At 37.2% G+C, this 23254-nt stretch overlaps 1 protein-coding gene across 5 annotated transcripts in view; it reads right to left on the bottom strand.

Annotated features, from left to right (window-relative positions):
• The window catches only part of akap6 (A kinase (PRKA) anchor protein 6), a 164292-nt gene that overhangs the window by 90684 nt on the left and 50354 nt on the right, over positions 1-23254 (bottom strand). For all 5 annotated transcript variants that reach the window (XM_077238906.1, XM_077238908.1, XM_077238907.1 and 2 more), the window contains 3 exons: positions 22671-22793; positions 13765-13861; positions 8343-8515 (listed from right to left, as the gene is read on the bottom strand). In XM_077238906.1, the coding sequence (XP_077095021.1) occupies positions 8343-8515; positions 13765-13861; positions 22671-22793 (393 nt within the window). The remainder of the gene's footprint in view (positions 1-8342; positions 8516-13764; positions 13862-22670; positions 22794-23254) is intronic.

Below are 23254 nucleotides of genomic sequence, written 5' to 3'. Positions count from 1 at the left end.
TATATGACATATATAAATTCCATACATATATAAAACCCGCTTCGGCCGGTTATATTCCGTAACAGATATCAACCCGCTTTAGCTGGTTAAGATTTCATATATAAACCCACTTGACTGGGTATATGTTCGTATACTAATAACCCCGACAGAGTCTGGGTTCATTGGTGTAGTATATTGGGTATTTCTACTGATGTATACTACGGAGATCTGACGGTGTCTGGTCTATTTTTACATAAATTATGCGGTTATGGCTTGTTCTGTACGCTCAGGGGTCCTGAGTTGCAGTGACAGCCAGTTACTCAGTGCGGCGTTTTGCATGGCGTCCCCACTGCGTATAGCTACGCAATACGAAGTGACCGTTCGAAAGGGAACTACTCGGTTACTCACGTAACCTCAGTTCCCTGAGTTAGGGAACGAGTATTGCGTAGCCAGCCGCACTATGGTAACATGGCAAGTTGTCGCTTCAGTCGTTAAACCTGCTATAATGGCGAATTCGGGGGCTATTATAGACTGAGGTCACGCCCCCTTGGCGGGCTCTGACGTGTATGACGCAGAGTTATCTCATTGGTTGCACGTCAGAGGCGCCTGCGCCATTGGATGTGCAGTTGCCGCAGCGCAGCCTATGAGCGAGCCAGACGCTCATGTTCTAGCTGTGCAGCTGCAAATGCGCTTTACATAAAGGCTTCAGTAAATCGAGGAAAAGGAGTTTCCCCACTGCGTATAGCTACGCAATACTCGTTCCCTAACTCAGGGAACTGAGGTTACGTGAGTAACCGAGTAGTTATGAAGTGCACATTTCACAGCCACTTATTCAAGTCATGCTAACAATATTCATTGCAAAACGCGTTGCTCGTACACCTCATTTGGAAGAAAAAATTAATATGAATTAAACCTTGTCTGCATATTAATTCATATCATTTGTGTGATTAAATATTTGAAACTGTCTGCAAAAACTAGGCACTATTAATTTTTTCATAAAACACTCATTTCAATTGTCAAACTGCCGCTAGCAAAAGAAAGCGAGAGAAAAAAAAAACACTTAAAGAGGTATGTCAATTTTAAGTCACTTTATGAATTACATCTCGAGTGCTTTTGCATGCTAATATAAGCAGAGAGACCTGGAATAAATGACTACTTAAATGGGTCCTTGATTATTTTTTATTTCTCATGTAGAACTTATAAACCTTTTTTTTTTTCAGGAGGGGTTGGATGAATATTAAGTCTTTCAAAATTAACAGAAGTTCTGTTAAACAAGCTCTCATGAGTCTGGGATGCATGTGCAAACATGCTTCACACTTTCATTTTTTTATATTATATTATTGCTGTTTGCTAAAGGAACCTTCACTAGAAGTGAAGTCTGCTCACTAAAGCTTCTTTTCATTTAATGAAAAATACAGCAAAACAGTAACACTGTGAGATGTATTATTACTATTCAAAATAAGTGTTTTCTATTAGAATATATTTTAAAATGTAATTTATTCCTGTGATGCAAATCTGAATTTTCAGCATCATTACTCCAGTCTTCAGTGTCACACGATCCTTCAAAAATCATTCTAATTTGCTGATTTGCTGCTCAAGAAACATTTCTGATTATTATCAATGTTGAAAACACTTATGCTGCTTAATATTTTGTGAAAACCGGGATAAAAAAAATCTGATTTGATTATTTGATGAATAGAAAGTTCAAAAGAACAGCATTTATTTGAAAAAGATAATTTTTTTTAAAACACATACTTACAGTATTTCATAACTAACTACCTAATATTTTAATACATTTAAATTAACTTTTAATTGTTTTAGGTGACATACAAAATGTGTGTGTGTGTGTGTGTGTGTGTGTGTGTGTGTGTGTGTGTGTGTGTGTGTGTGTGTGTGTGTGTGTGTGTGTGTGTGTGTGAAAAGATTAACTATGTTTTCTAAATAAAATATGCAGTTGCTTGGGTGCATGTATGCATGTATGTGTGTGTGTGTGTGTATATATATATATATATATATATATATATATAAACAGGATGAACCAGAAATACTGCAAGAATGAAAAAGCTTAACAAGACTTCTTGACCCAAACTTCCCTTACACCCTAAAAATGTAAATTTACAGCATGTCAAACTTATAACTCTATCACAGTGCGGCTAAACATACATCAAACCTTAAGAAGTCCAATTTAAATTCCCAATTTCTTAACTAATGGCAAATTTGGAGTGAACTCTACTTTTAAAGTCTGAATTTATAACACAGAGGTGGCCGGGCCTGCTTTCCTCCAAAACTTCGGCTGCCACCTCCTGTAATTTCATTTCCCCCAGAAATAACCCCGGGTCACTTTTTAAGCATGGGGACTTTGATATACCGGTACCCAAGACTGCTCCATATGCATGGCTGGGTGGCGTAGTGTGGCATGGCTGCTTTTAACATATGCCAGCGAATAGAAACCAGGCCCACCCTCTCCCCCCTCCCCCTCTTCCTCCTCCTCCTCCTCCTCCTCCTCCTACTCTGCGTGCCGTGCTCAGCGCAGAGCAAGGGGTGAAATAACCGCCCCAGGGCAGACAAGCTGTCTCCAAGAAGTCTCCGATAAGAGTCCTGTCTGCCTTATACATACATACATATGACAGTGGAGAAATATGCCACAGACAGCTGGCAGGGACTACACTCTGCCCGGCCGCTGCGAGAGGGACGGGCGCAGATACCGCAGACTCTTCGGGCCATGGAGGAGGTCCCCAACAAGTCGATAAACCGGTAAAGAGGATGCGTGTGGAAATTCTGACCCAAAAAAATATGAGTAAATGTTAGAGCACCGTGGTTTGGTTGTTAACCCCAGGGTGATTTTTACAAGGTTACTTACAGGATTAGACTGGCTAGTGAGAAATAACATGGTCTAATCGCTGGGACTTTCAGGGTGTTTTCACACTTGCTTCTTTTAAGGTGTCTGAGATAGCTTCGCAAGACTCCAAATTAACTCCAAACCCCTTTATTAAAGAAAACCGAACTTGGGTCAACTCAAGAGTCTGCCGATTCAATTTGCATTAAATGTGCATTTTGTATTATTGAAATACTATACCACTATTTAAAAAAATATATTTTTTCATTAAAACTGCAGTGTACTGTACCAACTTGTCACAAACTTGCAACCAATTCCGTCAACGTGCGTGCAGAGCTTTTTGTATCATTATTTCTGGATCCTGATTTTTAGAAGGCACCTGTCTTTAGCAACATTAGCAACACATTATTAGCGGTTTCATAACGTAGTCAAGCCAAAGGCTAATCATATCAATAACCATTATGTGTCGACTTGCATTCAAATTCTGAATGGATTATATATAGCCTAGAAAGTGCAAAATACGCAAAGACAGCTCCCTTTAAAATCACTAAAAAGCTGTCACTCATCTCAGTTCGTGATCTCACAAAGTTCAGTTATAATCAATGAAGCTGTCTACACTGCACAATGAATCTCTTATTTACATTGTGCCTACACTTTGTTAATGAGAGGATTTGTGAGCGTGCATAACTATATATTACTGGAATATATTGCTGTATAAATTTTCTCTGATAAATCAATTTAGAAAAAAAAAATCTTAAAAGTAAAATAAAAGCTTGGTGAACCCCTCTGTATTGCTATTGAATGATGATTCTATGTTGGCCTTCTCTAAGCTGCAAAAAATAAATTGGCTTGCCAGTCTGACGTCCGCAAAAAAACCTGCAATACTGTCTCCAACCACACACCCTGGATATTTACAAGTGGTTGACACTACTCCAGGACATTATAATGTTGGAAATACCCACCACGGCTCAGGTGAATTTTGCACAAATCTCTACATTAAAGATCTGGACTATAGCTTCTGAGAAGATTTCCAAGTATATTGCACATAACAAGGACCAGGACCTTATCTGTTTGTTTGTTTTTTGTATTCCTGTAATTTATGTTTCATAATTCCTATGACTTTGTTTTTTTCAGTGATATTATCTACCTAGTATGTATCCCATTGTAAAGAGACCGTTGGGTTAAGCATGGTGCGAGAGGGATGGTGGGTTGGGATATTGAATTTAATTACTATTTAATTACCTAGTAAAATTAAAGTAAAAAGTAAAATAAAAGTTAAAATCCATCATATCTATATCTATATATAATATATATAACTAAACAATAAAATGTCTTTACTGTCACTTTTCATCAATTGAATGCATCCTTGCAGAATAAAAGCATTAATTTTTAAAAAATTTTAAAGTAGTGCAAGCAAAAATTCCATTAGTCAAATCAAACAAACTACCGTAAAATTACTAACAACATAAACTAACATGAATAATCAGTAAATAAAATTATAAATATATATAAAATAAAATATATCAAATTAAATAAAAAATAAAAGTGGACATACAACTGGCCACAAGTAAAATCCACATTTACAGAAGAAAGTGTGAATGCAAAGAAAAGAAAAGAAAAGAAAAGAAAGTGGGTTGACAGCTGGTCACAAGTAAAATAGGTTTAAAAAGAGAGGTCAGAGTCCACTTTTATGTCCTGGTACAGTGTGAATGCAAAGTTACCGGTCAAATGTTCTTTTTTACTTTTTGGTTTACTTAAATGGGTCACAGCTTAAATGCTCTAGAAAGTCTAACCTTAGAACAGTTAGTGCTGCATTAAAATGGAAAACAGTACATCATTTCACACTGCTGTTATACAACACCACTGCATTTACTTACATTCACAATCCCACTGGTCTTTGACATTCTGTCTAATCTAAATAACTGGATGGCAGGTGTCTATACGGGTAAAGCAGGGTTTAGTGCTCACATATTTGATTTCAAAATAAGAACGAGTCGATGTAATAGGCAGCGAATGGATGCAATTCCTTTCTATAGGTGGATAAATCTCACTAAGAAAAGAACGAAGATGTGTCACAGCCTGACATCGGATCAGAGAATTCCCACAGCGAATATGATGGCCCAAATGAACTCTTCACTGCACACACCTGGTCAACACATATCAAATATTACCCATGAATCCCTACACATATGTAGGATACATGCCGTCTATCCTTTCCTTGTGACATTTAGCCGATTTACACAAAGTCACGTGAACCTCACTGCAGCAGAGAGACTGGCGGATTTGAGCGTGACAATTTTCTCTTCTAAGAAACATGCAATTGAGATTGGATTGTTGGTGCTTCATGCTGTTAATGATTGCCTCTCTCCCCACTTTTTTCTATGTGACGTTTCCCCTACAGTTTAATTAGAGGCGAAAAACTAAATTAGACAGGATTCCCTCAGGATTGCTATTTGACCAGCATCCAGCCATGTTAAAACTTTATGGTCTTGAGAAAATAATTCAGACGGCACAATGCGACGGCAAGACGTGGGTGCGAACATATGTTTGCAGCTATAATAACAAACCGTTATGGCTGTCGAGAGAGATGTGGCCTGCTTTGTACACACCTTAATGGCATTCTAGGGACAGACTTAGTGTCTGGGTAAGGCGGTATATATTACTCCTCTGACGGCACGCATTGCTCATTTGTGAGCCGTTTTTTAACCAAAGCAAATTAATGACCGCAAACGACACCTGTTGTAGTGAAGCATTAGGAATTAATAGCAAAGAGGGGGGCTTATCATTGAAAAGAGCGCCTTGACAGCAGTTTCCAAATATTGTTTAGTCAGTGAAACAGGGATCTGAAAGTGATATGAATTCCCTGATCCTCCATTAAGATGAATCTATGGGCCATGTGGTGACCTGAGACAGGCTCTATAAAGCATTCGTTTGAGTATTTGACCAGCGTGAAAGCACACAGTGCCCTTCAGTAAAGTTAAACATAAACTTTGAAGTCTGATGAAATTATACTATGTTAGTATAAGAAAAGTAAATGAAGATCTATAAATCAAAATTGTAGTTTACATTGAAGTTCAGGTTTAAAAGAATATTTTGGATTATTTTCAATAATGTCTATACAGCAATATATTAACAATAACAGTAATATTGTGAAATATTATTAAAAATATATATATATTTAAATTTTTTGATTTTTCAGCATCATTACTCCAGTCTTCAGTGTCACATGATCCTTCAGAAATCATTCTAATAGGCTGATTTGCTGCTAAAGAAACATTTATTATTATTATTATTATTATTATTATTATCAATATTGAAATCAATGTAGTCCTTCTTAGTATTTCTGTGGAAACCACACTGTAAAAAGGGATCAGTTGACCTAACTTAAAAAAATGTAGGAAACCCGTTGCCTTAAAATTATTAAGTAGGCCTAAATAAACGTAATGCTTAATTGAAAAAAATTTGATTAAGGCAGCGGGGTTTACAAAAGTAAGTGAACTGATCACTTTTACGGTGCATGATATTTTTTTTCAGGATTTTTCTGATAAATAGAAAGTTTAAAAGAACAGAATTTATTTGAAATATAAATACAAATCGTTTAAAACAAAATGTCTTTACTATCACTTTTTGATCAATTTAATGCAACCTTGCAGAATAAAAGCAGAATAAAAAAATAAAATAAATAAAATCGTACTGACCCCAAACATTTAAACAGTAGTATATGCAAAAATTCCATTAGTTAGAACATCAAATAAACTAACGTAACTGCACGGTAGCCATATTGAAATCAACACCAGTGATCAGACGTAAGACACATACCGTATGGTTTGATCTAGGCTCAAAATCCCACATATTCACAACACTTGCCCTCGACCTACAGGATCCGTCCTGATTCAGACAGAGAGAGATTTGTGGCTCCTTGTGTGACCTTCCCACAATCCTGTGGCCTGTCTCTAATTAGGCAATGCATCCGATCATCATTAACAGCTCTCAGATAATGAATCACTCACCCCTCTCTCTCTTAATTCGCTGTAACCAAGCGGCTAATGGCTGTCAACGCTGACTGATCACACTGATTGTGGTGATTTCTAATTGCAACAAAACAATTTAAAAGCACCCCGATTATTTATGTCGGTGCCCAAAAACTAGAAACAAGTAGGGCCTGTCCACATTAAGCTTGTTCAGAATACCACCTACTGTTTTTGAAAGAAAGTAGTTTGCAGACTATAAGTATTCTGTATGCATTGTGGGATGCAGTATTCCATGTAGTGTTTCCCATTTTGGCAATTTTAGCATTTCATTCAATGCAATGGCCTCAACTTGACCTTCCATGAAATTCTTTTGCGAAAGCTCAAACGTGCTGCGTAACACATGAGAATGAACCTCATCAGCTCTTGCAGAAGCTAAAAAGTGCTGTGTAACACGATAATGAACCTCATTGGTTCTTGCTGAAGCTGAAACGTGCTGTGTAACACGATAATAAACCTCATTGGCTCTTGCTGAAGCTCAAACGTGCTGTGTAACACGATAATAAACCTCGATAATAAACCTCATCTATTATTCCATTTTAAGCACTGCAATGGATTATTTTGCATATTTAATCCACTTTTTTTGTAAACATTTCGCAAATAATCAAAGAGTGAAAATAGATACGTTCTAATTCTGGTTCATACTGCACATTTTGGTAAATGCAGAAGTGTTTTATTCATAATAATGTACTGTATCCTGCTGAAATAGAACAAGTAGTATCTTAATATGCTATTCCAAACATAACCACGGACCATCTGAGCAGTTAAAGGAGAAGGGAAAAAGACAGAAGAAAGAGCAACAGAGAGAGAAATATTAGGCCCTGGCGTTCCTGTTTTCTGCAGATGAAGCAGAAGAGATTACGGAGCAGAGGAGAAAGGGAGATTGCGCCCTGGCGATGCCGACGCTCCCGGGGGAAATCCAACTGAGATCACGCTGTTCCTAAAGCTGCTGTTTTCGCACACGCAACACAGAAACACAAACACGCCTCTCGGTTCCCGCCAGGCCTCGCTCTCAGGGCCCGGCACACAAACACGCCACCTAATTGGAGTGCAATTACCCAATCACAATTGACAATTAAACAATGAGAAATTGGTCTCCCAAATAACTATGTCTGCAATTACGCATTAAGTGTGAAGTATAAATTGAGTCTAGCACGTTGCCTCTAAAGCATAATTGTGTGTGTTTGTGGGAGCTATGAAACGTCTCATACTCATTTACGGACAGAAAATTGTCATTCGCATCACGCCAATGGCGTGTCCCCTCCCCTGTTTCCTCCCTGAAAGGAATGTCTCCCTGCAGAGCCTTTCCTCGAGCCGTTTCTTATGGAAATACGCTGCGCTCCTCTGCAGCGGAGCTTGGCCCTGTTTGTTTATTTTGCTGATCGAGCAGAGCATGGCCACGGGCTACCAGAAAGGAACGAGAGCCGCAGACAGATGGTACGACTCAGGCTTGGGATACGGGGCTGTTACGGGCTTGACGGTGTCACGTTCGGCTTTACCTTGGGGCTGCCGTGATGACTGTGAGTTTCCCGCTCTTCCTCGTCCCTCTCGCTGGACAGGATGTGGGTTTTGATGGCATCCAGTGTGCGCAGCATCCAGTTGTGCTGACGGCGGATCTGTCTCTGCAGCTCTTGCCACTGGTGGGATATCATATGGAGCATGTCCCGCAGCCCTGTGAGCACACATAAAGAGATACTGTCACACAGAACACCATTTTGTGGTTAAAAACTGCCTTTTTTAAAAGGTGAACTTCTTGTAACTTGAGTGCCGTGTTTTTAGAATGCCATATCATGCACAAGATGGTGCAAAAGACACGAGACGCAAGCACAACTACTGCCTACTCTAGTGCATGTTTACATGGAAAAACTATGGGAAAGCAACCCAGTGGAACTCAAAAAGGCGTTCTGTGTGAACGGCTTCTAAAACTCAATGCACACTTTATAAATGCAATGGTGTAGTGGTTAAAGGTCTGCAATCACAATACTCATTTGTTATGTGTTCAAACCTGAAAAAGAGGTGATTGTCAGCTTAACTAAAGGTCTGTAACTTTATCTATATCTATTATTATAGAATTATCTAGGGTTGCAACTAACGATTATTTTAACGATTAATCTGTCGATTATTTTTTCGGTTAATCGGTTAATCGAATAAAATACACAAAAAAGCATTAATTTCCAAACCTTTATTCAAAAACAGAACTGACAGTGCAAATTCACAGTGCAAAAAATCCAGTGCAAAAAAATGGACAAACACAAAAAGTGCATGCAAAGATGCATATGGGACATGAGCTATCAGAACAATAAATAATTGATAAAAAATAAAGAAAAATTCAAATAAGAAAACTTAACAGGATTTGTTTGAACGTCAGAACTTGTTCTCTACACTACACTCGCGCAAGTCTTGCGCATGGATAATAGGTGATAATAATAATTATAACAGAAGACAATATCTCTAGTTTATCCTAATATTAATTATAAATACAATGTATATAAAATATAAATACAGTATAAAATAATATAAAAAAACAAATACAATGGATTGACAACCTCCTATGGTGTGTACGGTATTTTGCAGCTCTTCCTTCTGAGCATATAGTGAAGTTTCTCTGAGTCATTTAGAGTAAAGATTGAACAATTCAGAGCTGCAAATTATGGAAAAATATATTCCCCTTGTAGTGGTACTTGGGATAGACAAGAAAGTGTTTTCATCTTCTGTCTATCGGATTCAAATCACAGTCTGCTAATTCAGTGGTAAGAATGTAATTGTTGTTTTTATTTATATTTTTGTCCATTTATCGAACTTCCATGCCTCTTATATAGTAATTATATATTACTATGTAGTATGTACCAATTTACTAATGCTCAGACACACTCAGCCTCGCTCGCGTGACACAACGAATAATCAATAATCAACAATAATCGCGCGAGTCGTTGCCAACTCTTTTAATAATCGATTTTTATTGATTCGTTGTTGCAGCCCTAGAATTATCTAATCTAAATGTACAAGTAATTTCATTTAAGCATAATCTAAATACAAATGAAAACTATTAAATAATAAAAACAGCACTAAAATAGAGAAAAAATATTGAAATAATATACAACCATGAAAATCAGTAAACAGTGTGCAAATGAAAATACCTTAATTATTTACTGTACACATTGTGTATATTCAAAATGGCATGCTACTAATCCTTTTTGAATGAATAGAAGTATGTATACTGTGCAAAGTATGCATTTTTTATCCCAATGCGCACTGTGTGAAAGAGCAAATGCCACAATTCAATGAGTTTGACCTTCTATTTGCTTCTATTTTTTGTGTGTGTGATAAACTAGAGCTGATATCAGCCAGTTTTTTTGCAGTCATCAAAAAAACTGCAGACACTTTTTATCATACACCAACTGTATCATCCGGCAAAAGACTAGCTTATTCTGTAAAAAAAAAAAAATTATATACGTAAATTAAACCATCTAAACATTTTTTACCACTCCACTTAATGTTGTGCCTTAACTAATAAGAATATTGGATTAAGAATAATGGATACGGATAAAAATCATTGTAACCCATGGCCTCTTATCACTTACCGTCCTACTATCTATAAACATACATTCTATAAATATATGTGCACTAATGTTCAAAAGTTTGGGGTTGTGAGTTGTTGTTTTTTAAATGTTTTTGAAATAAGTCTTTTACACTCACCAAAGCTGCATTTACTAAGTAATTATATGAGCATTTTGCTGTATGTTTGATTGTTTAAAATAACTGTTTTCTATTTGAACATATTTTAATCTAATTTATTCCTGTGATGCAAAGCTGAATTTTCAGCATTATTACTCCTGTCTTCAGTGTCACATGATCCTTCAGAAATCATTTAATATGCTGATTTGCTGCTCAAGAAACATTTCTGATTAATATCACTGTTGAAAACAGTTGTGCTGCTTAATATTTTTGTGGAAACCGTGATTCATGATTCTTTGATGAATAGAAAATTCAAAAGAACAGCATTTATATTATAAATATCTTACTGGGTAAAGATATTTACACACAAAGTTGGGTTTAAATTTTTTTTTAAACTATTTATTTGGGAGTAACTGGAAGCTACTCAATGAAATACTTGCAACTTATTGAGATGATCTGACAACAATGCAAATCTTGATGCACACTGTTTCATATGCCATTTCAAATAGTAATATGCAGTAAACAATATGTACTGCATTATGCAGTTTGCTAGTTGCATACCATTCTGAATACAGCCTGTTCAAGGCATACATGCACACCGCTAATGTCAGCCAATGGGCAGAACACCCACTTAAACCCTACAGTGCGATGTTCCTGCCGTCCAGCCGGCCCGTCCCACACACACACATCCCCCTACAGTTGCTTTTAATGAGCCTTTAATGTGCTGTGATTTAACCATTTATCACGACTCGCCCCTTAATGATCCGCACTTCGCTTTCTTTTTTCCCTCTTAAACTCAAACACATCACTAATAATAATGCTCATGGCATTATCATAATCACCACCATCATCTAAATCATTAAAACCAACCTCTGGTAAAAAATAAAATATTGAACAAGTTAAATGATGATATCTTCCTCTCCGCTAATCAACAGATGGGGGGAAAATACAAGCCGTTTGATTTTCACGCCACTTGATGGTGGTGACCCGAGGAAGACCGCGAGTGTGTTTTTGCATCTGATGGACTCGACTCGAGCGTTGAGTTAATCCCTCAGTATTACGGGATGCTTCTATATTCAAAACCTATCATGTGTCCGCTGCGTCTTCACCGGCCACAATCAGCATCTCCGTCTGCAAACCCTATTTGTTCAAAGTAATTAAAAAGCATAAATTAAGATAAATGCGGTCGAGGCGGAAGTCGGGCTTCTGGAGTGTGACCCAGCATTGTGCCTGGATCAGGCCTCTCGTCGCAGCCGACGGCGTTCTGTGATGGAAGCTGCGACTCGTACCTGTGGAGTGATGCCCGTCTGCTGAGTTGCTATGATACGAGACAATAATGGTCAAGGTGGGAAGGTGATAAGAGATTTGAGAGCAGAAATTAAAGGGGAAAACAAGATTTTCTTGCTCTTTTGAAATGAGTACACAAAATGAGAAGTAAAAAAGTTTCTATTTTACATCTTTTCTAATTAAATTCAAACATTTTCATTAAAAATTATATCAGCGTAACAATTTAAGTGGAAAGTTGAACTTGAAAATGTACATTAATTGCATAAAAGTCTTTGGTTTGTCATCTTTTGCTATAATGACTGCAGCACTGAAGGTGAAATTCAAAACCTGATGTTCTCTGGTATGATTTGAAAATGATTCAAAGAGCATCTTGAGCTTTAATGGAAGAAAATCTAACCGTACATTCAAAAAGTCACATGATCAATGACACTCATTTACAAGCATTTGGTTAGTGACAGAAATAGATCATTTTTTGAATTTTAATCATAATTTTGTGTCACACTGTATGTTGCCTTCAAATAACCAAAAATATGGAAGTAGCAATGTATAATATCTAACAAAACATTCATTAATTTACATATACACTACCATTTAAAAGTTTGGGGTCAGTAGATTTTCTTTTAAATAGAATAATATTTATAACAAGCAAGAATTCATTAAATTAATGTATATTGAAATAAATATATATATAATATTACATTTATTAGTAATTTATATATTACTTTTAAACTTCCTATTCATCAAGAATCCTAAACAAAATTATCATGGTTTCCACAAAAATAATAAGCAGCACAACGTTTTTCATAGTGCTGTCAAATCAATTAATAGCAATTAATATTTAACATAAAATATTTTGTTTTTATATATATATAAAATATTTTATAGATAAATACATGTATATATATATATATATATATATATATATATATATACACACTTTTATACACACACACACACACACACACATATATTATGTAAATAAAAACTTTTGTTAGATGTGATTAATCGCGATTAATTGATTTGACAGCACTAGTTTTTCAGTCATAAGAAGATAATAATGTTTCTTGAGCACCAAATCAGCATATTAAAATGATTTCTGAAGGATCATGTGACACTGAAGACATTTTAAAGTGTATTTAAAAAGAAAACAGCTATTTTAAATTGTAATATTTCACAGTATTACTGTTTCACTGTGTTTTTTAATCAAATAAATGCAGCCTTGGTGAGCAGAAGAGACTTCTTTCAAAAACATTTAAAAAATCGTACCGACTAAACTTTTGAGCGATAATTTAAGAACTGTAGAATACGGTCCCTTTAAAATCAAAATGTTTACTATTTACTTTACTAAATACATATTTCTGGTCCTATTGATCTAAAGGGGAAAAAATGTGTAGACCGGCCCCTTTAAGAAGATCCCTACGGAAGGTTGGGTTATAGTAAAGGTGCGAGAGTGCATGTTTGTGTTGGCAGGGAGCTGTTGTCATGCTGTGGCACCGCAGGACAGGACTGTCAGGGCATTATAAGGAACCGCTCCTGCCTCTAAGAACCATCTGCATATTTAATGGTAGCCGGCTTTACCCAGTGGAGACGAGACATACCAGCAGGGAGGTCAGCTGAGTGGATTTGTGCATTTGCCGAGCACTCGGTGAGACTCTTCACATGAATAATCACAGATATTGTAGAGGAACGAGTGTCTGCAATGGCCTCTGACTCCTCAACTTGCTGTTCTTAATTCCCGCTCTCTTTATATATGGCTTTGGAAGTGCTCAGCTGGCCGCAGCACCTGCCTCTCCGCTTTATCCCAGAACTCAATTCAGCGGGCCATGCGCCATTTGAAATGTATGTGAAAAGGCGTGCGCTCGGCGGTTCAGAAGCGGTTACTTGAGGATTTATAAATTCTGAAGGTCACTATGTTAATACAAACATTAATAATAAATGTGTGGCTCGGCAGAACTGTACCTGATTTGTGGGAGGTGATGAGTTCCAGGAGCTGCCGTCCCTCCTCCAGGAGACTGTCTTTCAGAGCGCTGTGACTGTCCACGTTGAGTTTGAAACTCTACATACACATGAACACAAAAACGACATGTCAGCGCAGGGGAAATGCTATTTTTCTCCTCCTTCACAGTTTCTGTCCTCTTCAGATTCTCCTCTCATCTTCCATTACATCATCTTCACACACATATGCAGGGAGACTTTATTCTTCAAAGGTTGCTCTTTCATAGCTCAAGAGAGTTAATGGGTAAATCTCATTAAAAAAAAAAAAAGAAACACCCAGGTCTTAATTCACTATAAAAGTAAAAGAGAAAAAAATAGATCTTTTACCTAAATGACATGAAGCCGGTTTCAGGAAAATTAACGTTTTTTCGTTGTTTTCATGAAAATTAAGGACATTTTCCCAATTTAGACTCCTGAGCTATTAAAAGAACAACCCATGCGCAATAAAAATATTCAATAAAATATTCATTAAAAATAAATCAGGAATAAAACATAGAAGGAACAAAACTAGACAGCTCTGACATTAAAGACATTAAATAAGGAGCTAATTTGATTTTAGATGTTACATTTTTCTGCAAATCATTACAATATTTTGATTTCACTGTAATAAAGTATACATGTAATTCATGAAAATGTATTTTAAAAAACAATAACTAACAAGCAAAAGATAAAACTCTTCATTAAAATTCATGTTTAGTCCCACAGGATGCAATGGAATGCATGTGAAATCAGATTTAATAAATATTTTTTTTGTACACAGGTTGCTCTTTCATAGCTCAGGAGTCTAAATACATTTCTCATTTTTGATTCATTTAAGATTCTCCTTAATTTTATGGGGGAAAATACATATGGAAACAAATCAAAAGTCAATCGTTCACATATAGTAATAGTATATATAGAGCTATTGAATGAATGTGGATAGCGGCTCACAATATTTGACCAGGAAATAATTTAATGAGAAATAATTGATTTCATATTGAAGGGATCTTTTTACAAACTGAGAAGGATCAGGAAACTTCTAGCAAAAGCCCAATTAATCTCAATGCAACCTAGGAGAAACAACTGAGATATTAAGGAGATCTCATTTAGGATGTTTCTTTCCCACAGAACTCAACGGGACACAAGAAATCTTCTCCGACTCCTCGTCCGGTTTCATCCCTATGAAACAAACACTCATAAGTCACATTAAGTGCTTCAGCAAGAAAGTATATAATCTCCTGCTGTGCTGTCAACGCACAACCTTTAAACACCCTTCACACAATCCTTGATCTCAAATGAGCATTATTCATATATCCTCAGAGGAATGAAGCCCAAGTATATGTCCGAGTCTATCCCACCATCCGTGCGCCGCTGAATTATTAACAAACGACAGCCATCCCTCTAATTCATCATCCGCGGCATAAACTAATATTCAAATGATGTTATAAAACTGAAGCCGTTTCTCCCACAGTGGTGCCCTCTAGAAAATGACCTCGGGACTGAGCAACAGCGTTCCGGTCTCTCTATTTCGGTCTTAGACCTACAATACAATGTGGCGCTCAGGATCCATCAGTCATGTTTTCTCCAACTCTCAGTCATGTGTACATCTCTCTACAGACTGCTCATTTACTCTGATGTCTCTATTTCAACGATACCGTTTTTTTCTCTCTAAACCCCCACCGACCCCCCAACGCCCCCCCTGCTCTCGCCCTCCAGTGGGTGCGATAGTGGTTGGGAGAGAAAAAAAAACGTTCATGTTGATTGGTTTTGATAATACCCAGCACTCTCGAACGAGGGCTCTCCAATTGCTAAGTGTAATCAAAGAGTAGAGAGCATTATCCTGTGTCCGCGAGGAAGAAGGGGGTGGTGAGGGATGCGCTTTTGAAGATGTGCGGAGGGGCGACGGGTGGGAAAGATGGGGGAGGGGGGCGGGGGGCCGTGCTCCCATAGGGGGCCCGCGGTTGAGGCGCCTAGAGCCATCCTCACCTTCGATTCTCATCTCCTCAGATCTCCCTCTGCCCTGTTTCACGCCATTACCGAGCGTTCTGATCTGACCAGCGCCACGGAGGGCAACGGGAGCCGCCAAGGCCCGTTTTCACCTTCAGCTGTCTGACACCCGGCCTGTCTGTGTGACAGCAAACCTGACAGAAAGATGCAACAACTTGAATACTGGGATCTGTTCCGTAAAGTGTATCCATTCTGTCCTGCTGTCTCAAACGTCCGTTCAAACATGCAGTCTAGCATGCTCTTACTAATTGTGCAGTATGGATACTGTAAGGACAATTTTCTGTATGAAAATTGTGACTATGTTTTTCCAAACGTGTAGTGTACAGCACACCGCGTGGAATATTATATGCCATGATTCAATACGTTTGACCTTGCAATTCCAGTTGGATAAAAGAAACGGGGACAGATTTACAAAACATTATTTTCTAACCTAATACACCACCGGTCAAAAGTTTGGAATAATTAAGAGTTATGTATTTGAAAGGAGACTCTTATGCTCACTAAGGCTGCATTTATTTGATCAAAAATACAGTAAAACCAGTAATATTGTGAAATATTATTACAAAGTATTTTAAAATGTAATTTATTAATGTGTGGTAAAAGCTGAATTTCCAGCATCATTACTCCAGTCTTCAGGGTCACATGATCCCTCAGAAATCCTTCTTATAATTTGTTATATTTATATAGTGCTTTTTCTGGGTCCTCAAAGTGCTTTACATAAGGAAGGGGGGAATCTCCTCAACCACAACCAATGTGCAGCATCCACCTGGATGATGCGATGGCAGCCATATTGTGCCAGAACGCCCACCACACACCAGCTTATTGGTGGAGAGGAGACAGAGTGATAGAGCCAATGAGCAAATTTGGCCAGGATGCCGGGGTTACACCTCTTTTTCAAAACACATGGATTTTTAATGACCACAGAATGTCAGGAGCTCGGTTTAACGTCTTATCTGAATATTAGAATGTCATTCTAATATTCAAAACTTTTGACCGGTAATGTAAAGATAAGAATTTTCTTACCTTTTTAGTTAAGATTGTTCTAAAGACAAAACTTAGTTATGATATCTGAACTAAAATTGATCATTTTGGCATTTTATGTAAAAACACGTTTGCAGTCCAGCAAAATAATGATTTGTCACCATGGAAATGTAAGGTCAAAAAGAGTCCACTGCATTGTGGGATACGTTATAGTATTCCGTGCAGTGCGCTCTGGTTGTATGCTGCACATTTCGGCAGATGTAAGCAGGTCCCCTGGGGATCCTGTGTATCCAGAAAATGCATACTATGAACAGTATATAATATAGTAAATCCTGCAGTAATAGTATGGTAGAATGCTATTCCAAACATTGCCTTACAAAAGTTGCATATATAAAATCGTTGTATATGAAAATAGTATGCAGTACATATTACATAAATGTTAACCCTGTAAAACCTGATATATGAAGTAATAGTGAGAAAAATTATATATTTTATATTTGAATAAGAAATATGAGAAAAAGTTTTTTTGTTGAGTATCATATTTGACACATCAAGATTTTATGTACTATGATACAGGAGAATATGAAGCTGATACTCAAGAAACATCAATTTTATTCAGAGGCCCAAAACGGATAAGGAATCTTATCAAGAATAAGGAATTTGGTCCAGCTGCTGATATTTCTATGACTAAAAAGTAAGATGCACTTTCGACTTTACAACTTTGCAGAGCTTTTAAATTCAAAGACAGCTATACTACACACTGCATGAAAGGGAATATTCACAAAACCATAATAGGGGCACTTTAATCATGTTGATTATTTCGAGATCTTAAAAATGTGTGTATCAAATATAACACAGTAGGTTTATAGGATCAAGAAGGCAGTAGACTAAACAAACAGTCCGATTTTCAGAATAACATCTGAGAGCATTAATCATATACAGACAAGCCCTAAGTTTAGTGACTCAGAAAGCACAGAAATAGCCGTCATACATATTAAGCGGATGGTCTGGCGTCTGAGACCGTCTGAGGCTGGAGCGAGAGGGCTGAGAGTCTCTCTCTAAACTTTGTGCCGTCAGAAAGCGCGAGCGGGACGAGACGGGTGATGGATCAGCAGGTGAGAGAATTTATCACTCATGACAGACACGAGAGAAAGTGAGGAGAGCTTATTTATGACTTCGGATACAGGCTGAAATTGATATCCTTTACAGAGCTAAACGCCTTTAAAATGAGTAAACAAACTGAAGGGAAAAAAGGCTGAATAAACAGATATCCATCACTGATTTATGCTACAACAAAATGCTCTGGTAATAGGGTGTAATATCAATGTTTGGTGCACATGGCAAGGACACTCTTATACTGTATTCGACTGCATAAACAGCGAGCTGTAATAATCCCATCAGCTATAACTGAGGTGATATCAATATCACATGATCTAATTAAGAGACTCTTTATATCAATTCGTGCAGCTCCAATTCAAGGCAACACGTCATGTTTTATTAAACGAGGATGTAGGAGAAGCAAAACGTGTTGTTACGAACACCTCAGCAACTGAAAGATAAAAAATATTCCCGTCAAGTTTCAAGGTGTGAAAAAGGTTCTCAAATCCATTTCATCATCACCTTTACCTTGAAAACCCTGACTCGGAGAGAAAATCCTATGTGTTCATGAATGAAACCTCACAGTTAGAGCGAACAAAGCCCAAATCTGCATTTTAAGTTGATTCCTAGCGGGTGTGTGTTTTGTTTGCCATTACGGTACAAATGTGTGTTGCATTTTCAAGCGTGAGGTGATACGTGCTTTGTTCTGCTAGCTCGACGTGTGATATGTCTGTGTGTGTTTGTGTGCGAGCAGATAGACGGGACTCTGAGCTGAAGCGCCCCGGCTAGGATCAGACATGAGGGCAGACAGGTTATCGCGTACTTGACATCAATGGATGTGCCACAGCAACCAGTGGACCCAAAACCTCCCCCTGTCCTAATCCCCAAATCAGAGAGAGAAAGAGAAAGAAAGGTGCTAGCCCAGGATGTGTCTAGAGACAGATTGGGGTTTGTGATGTGCAGGTTTAAAGGAATTTGTGAATTATGGGATGGGGTAGAATTGGTCACCTTTTTTTCCTCTTTTTTTTTTAAATGAAAATGTTATGAATTACTCATCCTCATGTCATTTCAGACCTGTATAACTAACTTCATTTATGTTCAATCTTGTTTGGACCCCAACGTTTCACAAAATATATACTTTTCTTTTCATGTTTAGAATGACATAAGGATGAAAGTTTTTTTTTTTTGTAAACTGTCTTTTATTTATTTCAGATAAATGCTGTTCTTTTGAACTTTATATTCATCAAATAATCCTGATTTTTTTTTGTAAACAACTGTTTTCAAAATTGATAATAAATGTTTCTTGAGCATCAAATCATCATGTTAGAATGATTTCTGAAGGAACAACACTGAAGACTGGAGTAATGATGCTGAAAATTCAGCTTTACCAACACAGAAATAAATTGCATTTTAAAATATATTCAAATGGAAAACAGTTATTTTCAATTGTAAAAGTATTTCACAATATTACTGTTTTTGCTGTAGTTTGGATCAAATAAATGAAGCCTTGGTGAGCAGAAGAGACTTCTTTTAAAACATTAAAAAAATCTTACCGTTCTAATAATTTTGGCCACCACTGTGTATATATATTTTTTTTTTATTCAGTTACATACAGTATACGCATACACAGACAGGCCACTTTATACTTAGTCGAACCTTTATAACACATCGAACCATGAAGCAGATGAGCTCCAGCAGCAGAAGACACACCAGGTGTCACTCCTGGCAGCAGAGAACAGGAAACTGAGGCTACAATTCAAACGGCCTCACCAAGATTGGTCAACAGAAGATTGGAAAAACATTGCCTGGTCTGACAAGTCTCGATTTCTGATGTGACATTCAGATGATAGGTGAGAATTTGGCTTAAACAACGTGAAAGCATGGATCCACCCTGACTGCATCAATGGTTCCGGCTGCTGCTGGTTGTGTAATGGTGTCAGGGATACTTTCTTGGCACACTCTGGGCCCTTTAGTACCAATTGAGCAGCGTTTAAACGCAACAGCCTACCTGAGTATTGTTGCTGACCACGTCCATCCTTTTATGACCCCAGTGTATCATCTTCTGAGGGCTACTTCCAGCAGGATAACGTGGCATGTCACAAAGCTCAAGTCATCTCAAACTGGTTTCTTCAACATGACAATGAGTTCACTAAACTCAAGTGGCCTCCACATTCACTAGATCTGAATCCAATAGAGCACCTTTGGGATGCGGTGGAACGGGAGATTCGCATCATGGATGCGCAGCCCACAAATCATGTCAATATGGACCAAAATCTCTAAGGAATGTTTCCAGCACCTTGTTGAATCTATGCCACTAAGAATTAAGGCAGTTCTGAAGGCAAAAAGAGGTCCAACCAGGTACTAGCATAGCATAATGTACCTAATAAAGTGGTCGCTGTTTATATAGTTTTTTAAAGTAAAATATTTCTTCAAAAGTTAAATTTTATGTTATTTTGTAATATTCATAAATGTGTTCCATTTCAAGACCAAATGCTTATTTAAAAGCAATACTGATTGATGATAGTATGTTGAAAGTATTATGCCGAAGATGCCCAGATGATGACCATCTCTGGTGCATTTGTGAAGTTTATGGATAGTTTTTGGATAACACCCCCTTGCGCTACGAAAGAAGTAGAGTTTGTGAAGTTTTTCTAGAGAAATAAACAACTTAAAGCCTAAGGTGGTTTGTTTGCCACCAAGCTGGTGGTTTGATGGTTTTAAAGGGGTTTTGAGCAATTAAGTCAGCAGGTCAGGATGGAAAACAAGCTAAACATCTTAAACTAGTAAATATAAGACCAGTAAACTACCTTAGGCTAGTTCAGCGGGGTTATCTTTCAAATTTTTTGATGGAGAAAAACTATGAGGGACGCAAGGCTGGAGCTGCAGTTTTTAAAATGCTTAAGTAATAAAGTAATTCATTTATCTAAATCAGTGCATCAATTCGTGGTCTGTTTTCCTGCAAGTGAAAGACCATACATTTAAAAATGTCTACAAAATGTTTGTGTATACTAGCACGTAAATGACCTCTAAAATGACAATGACTAATAGACGTGGTGTAACAGCCACAAAACCCCAATTAAGTCTTCAAAGGTTTTTCCAAGTGTTTCATTAAGCTTTTTAAACACTGTCCGCTCAGTTCAAATCTATCTGAGAATGTCACCCAACTTAACTGTGTGGTTTATGTACTAACTGATGTATAAAGAATGTCTTTAATGTTTGTGTGCATGTTGGAAAGCAGGAGCACAACTCACTATCTGTGTGACTGGGGGCCCTTGTTTCTGAGTCTCATTTGCCAATGGAGGCCAGTGTGTGTGTGCGCGTGTGTGTGTGTGTGTGTCGTTAATGTGATTCAGAGACCTGGATCCGCCACCCAGTGCAATCAATAGCGGTTTCATTTCACAATCTCTCAATGCCTTATAAAGAAAGCTCACTCCTTTTCTCTCTCTCTCTCTCTCCTTCTCTTCCTACCCTGCAACAGCCAGCCTCCTCCTTACGGCTCTCCCGTGGGTACCGGAAAGATCCGTGCTCACAGACACACACATATATGCGCACGGACACAAACACACACGCTCCCCACCTGACAGCTGGACTTAATGCCCAGACATTAAACCTGTGAGCACATCCTGCAAGCCCCAAACGCTGGATGAGAGACAGCAAGTGTGTGACCCCGCTCTCTAAATCAATAAAAATTGGTGAAGCCTCTCACTATAAAACACAATGTGATATTCCTCCTGCAGTACAGATGGGCTGGTCACACAGACAGACTGATAAACAAACAGTGTAGCTGGTGCACACGATACGCTTCTGGTACGGGTTACTGAGGGTTACACATTGCCATTGGAAAGACAACCCATAAATTAAATCTCTTCAATATCTCAATCAGTTCTCCAAGACAGTAAAGAGATTTAACGGAGAACAAAAAAGAATCAAGTCTCTGCTTCTCAGATGTTCTCCCAGGAAAAAAACAAAAAGAAAAAAGGAAATTCAGAGGAAATCTCAGCTAATGGTCAATGGCCAATACAATGTCAACATAATATAATATAATATAATATAATATAATATAATATAATATAATATAATATAATATAGCAATGTAATGTAATGTAACATATTATAATATAATATAATACATATTTATTGACTCGTGTACATTTATAATTTACTTTTGGTAATATAATAATATAATATAACATAATATAATATAAGATTAAATTACTTAAATATAATAAAATATATGAAAGTTAAATTATACATTAATATATACATGTGCATTTATAATTGACAATATAATTTTATTCACAATTTTAACATTTTATTTAAAATAATATAAAAGTTAGATTTATTTTTTTATACACACATACATTCGCATATATGAAACATTTGTACTGTTATTTTACAGAAATGTACAATAAATTATTTTTTCAAATGTCCTCTTTTCAAAAGTAAATGTAGATCATTTTACTACATATAAATACAATTCAAGACTAAATGATCTGAGCTGATATAAACTTTCATTTTATAGATAGAAAATCTTTTTCAGTCAGTTCTTTTTTATTTCTCCTAAAAAATTTTAGGATAAACATCTGATATAAAGTTGATACTTAAATTAAACACGACTGAGAGACATGATGAAACTATGAAAGAGCAACAGTGAGCAAAACATCAACATCTAAGATTGCAAGATGAAGATTCAGTAGAATAAAAATAAATGCAGTTTGATCACTAGAGGAAAATGTCTGACCATGTGTCCATTTGTTAACATCAGTGAGCTTTAACACTGAAAAACTGATTAGACATTTACTCACAAGGTGAGTTTCCAGGTAGAGTTTGAGGCTGTCGATATCAGCTCTGGGTGGCGTCCAGTTGTCTGTGGTTTCTAGAGCGTCTCTCAGCCAACAGATGAGCTCATCCAGTTTGCTGACAAAACCCTGCAAGAGCAAACACACAACACACAGGCACATCAACACGGTCAAACACAGCAAATGTGATTGGTCTGACATCAAATGTCTCAAATTATAACAATCCAAACATGTGTTACACACCACAACACAACAAATAGGATTTCAAAAAAAGAACGTGTTTTGATAAGGTTTGATAAGCTGGTAAAAGTTTCGGAGTGAGGGTTTGCATTTGTCACACAATGCTTAAGGGAATGTCACACAGTAGCTGCCCTTCATGAGCCTCTGTGGCTTTTTCAACAAGAGCAGGTTCAATGTGCTCGGTGTGTAAATACTGCCATCTGCTGGACAAACGAAAAACTAGACAGACTCCGACTGCTGATTCCAGTTTAACCAAACACTGCCCTTAAAGGAACAGCTCACTGAAAAAACAAAACAGTCTCATCATTTCCCTGATTCTAATCCCATATGACTTTTTCATCCATCCATTC

Source organism: Siphateles boraxobius, unplaced genomic scaffold (assembly GCF_051911475.1).
Source record: "Siphateles boraxobius isolate OS27281-9 unplaced genomic scaffold, OSU_SipBor_1 22, whole genome shotgun sequence".
NCBI lineage: Eukaryota > Metazoa > Chordata > Actinopteri > Cypriniformes > Leuciscidae > Siphateles > Siphateles boraxobius.
This window is presented reverse-complemented; position numbering and strand designations above follow the sequence as displayed.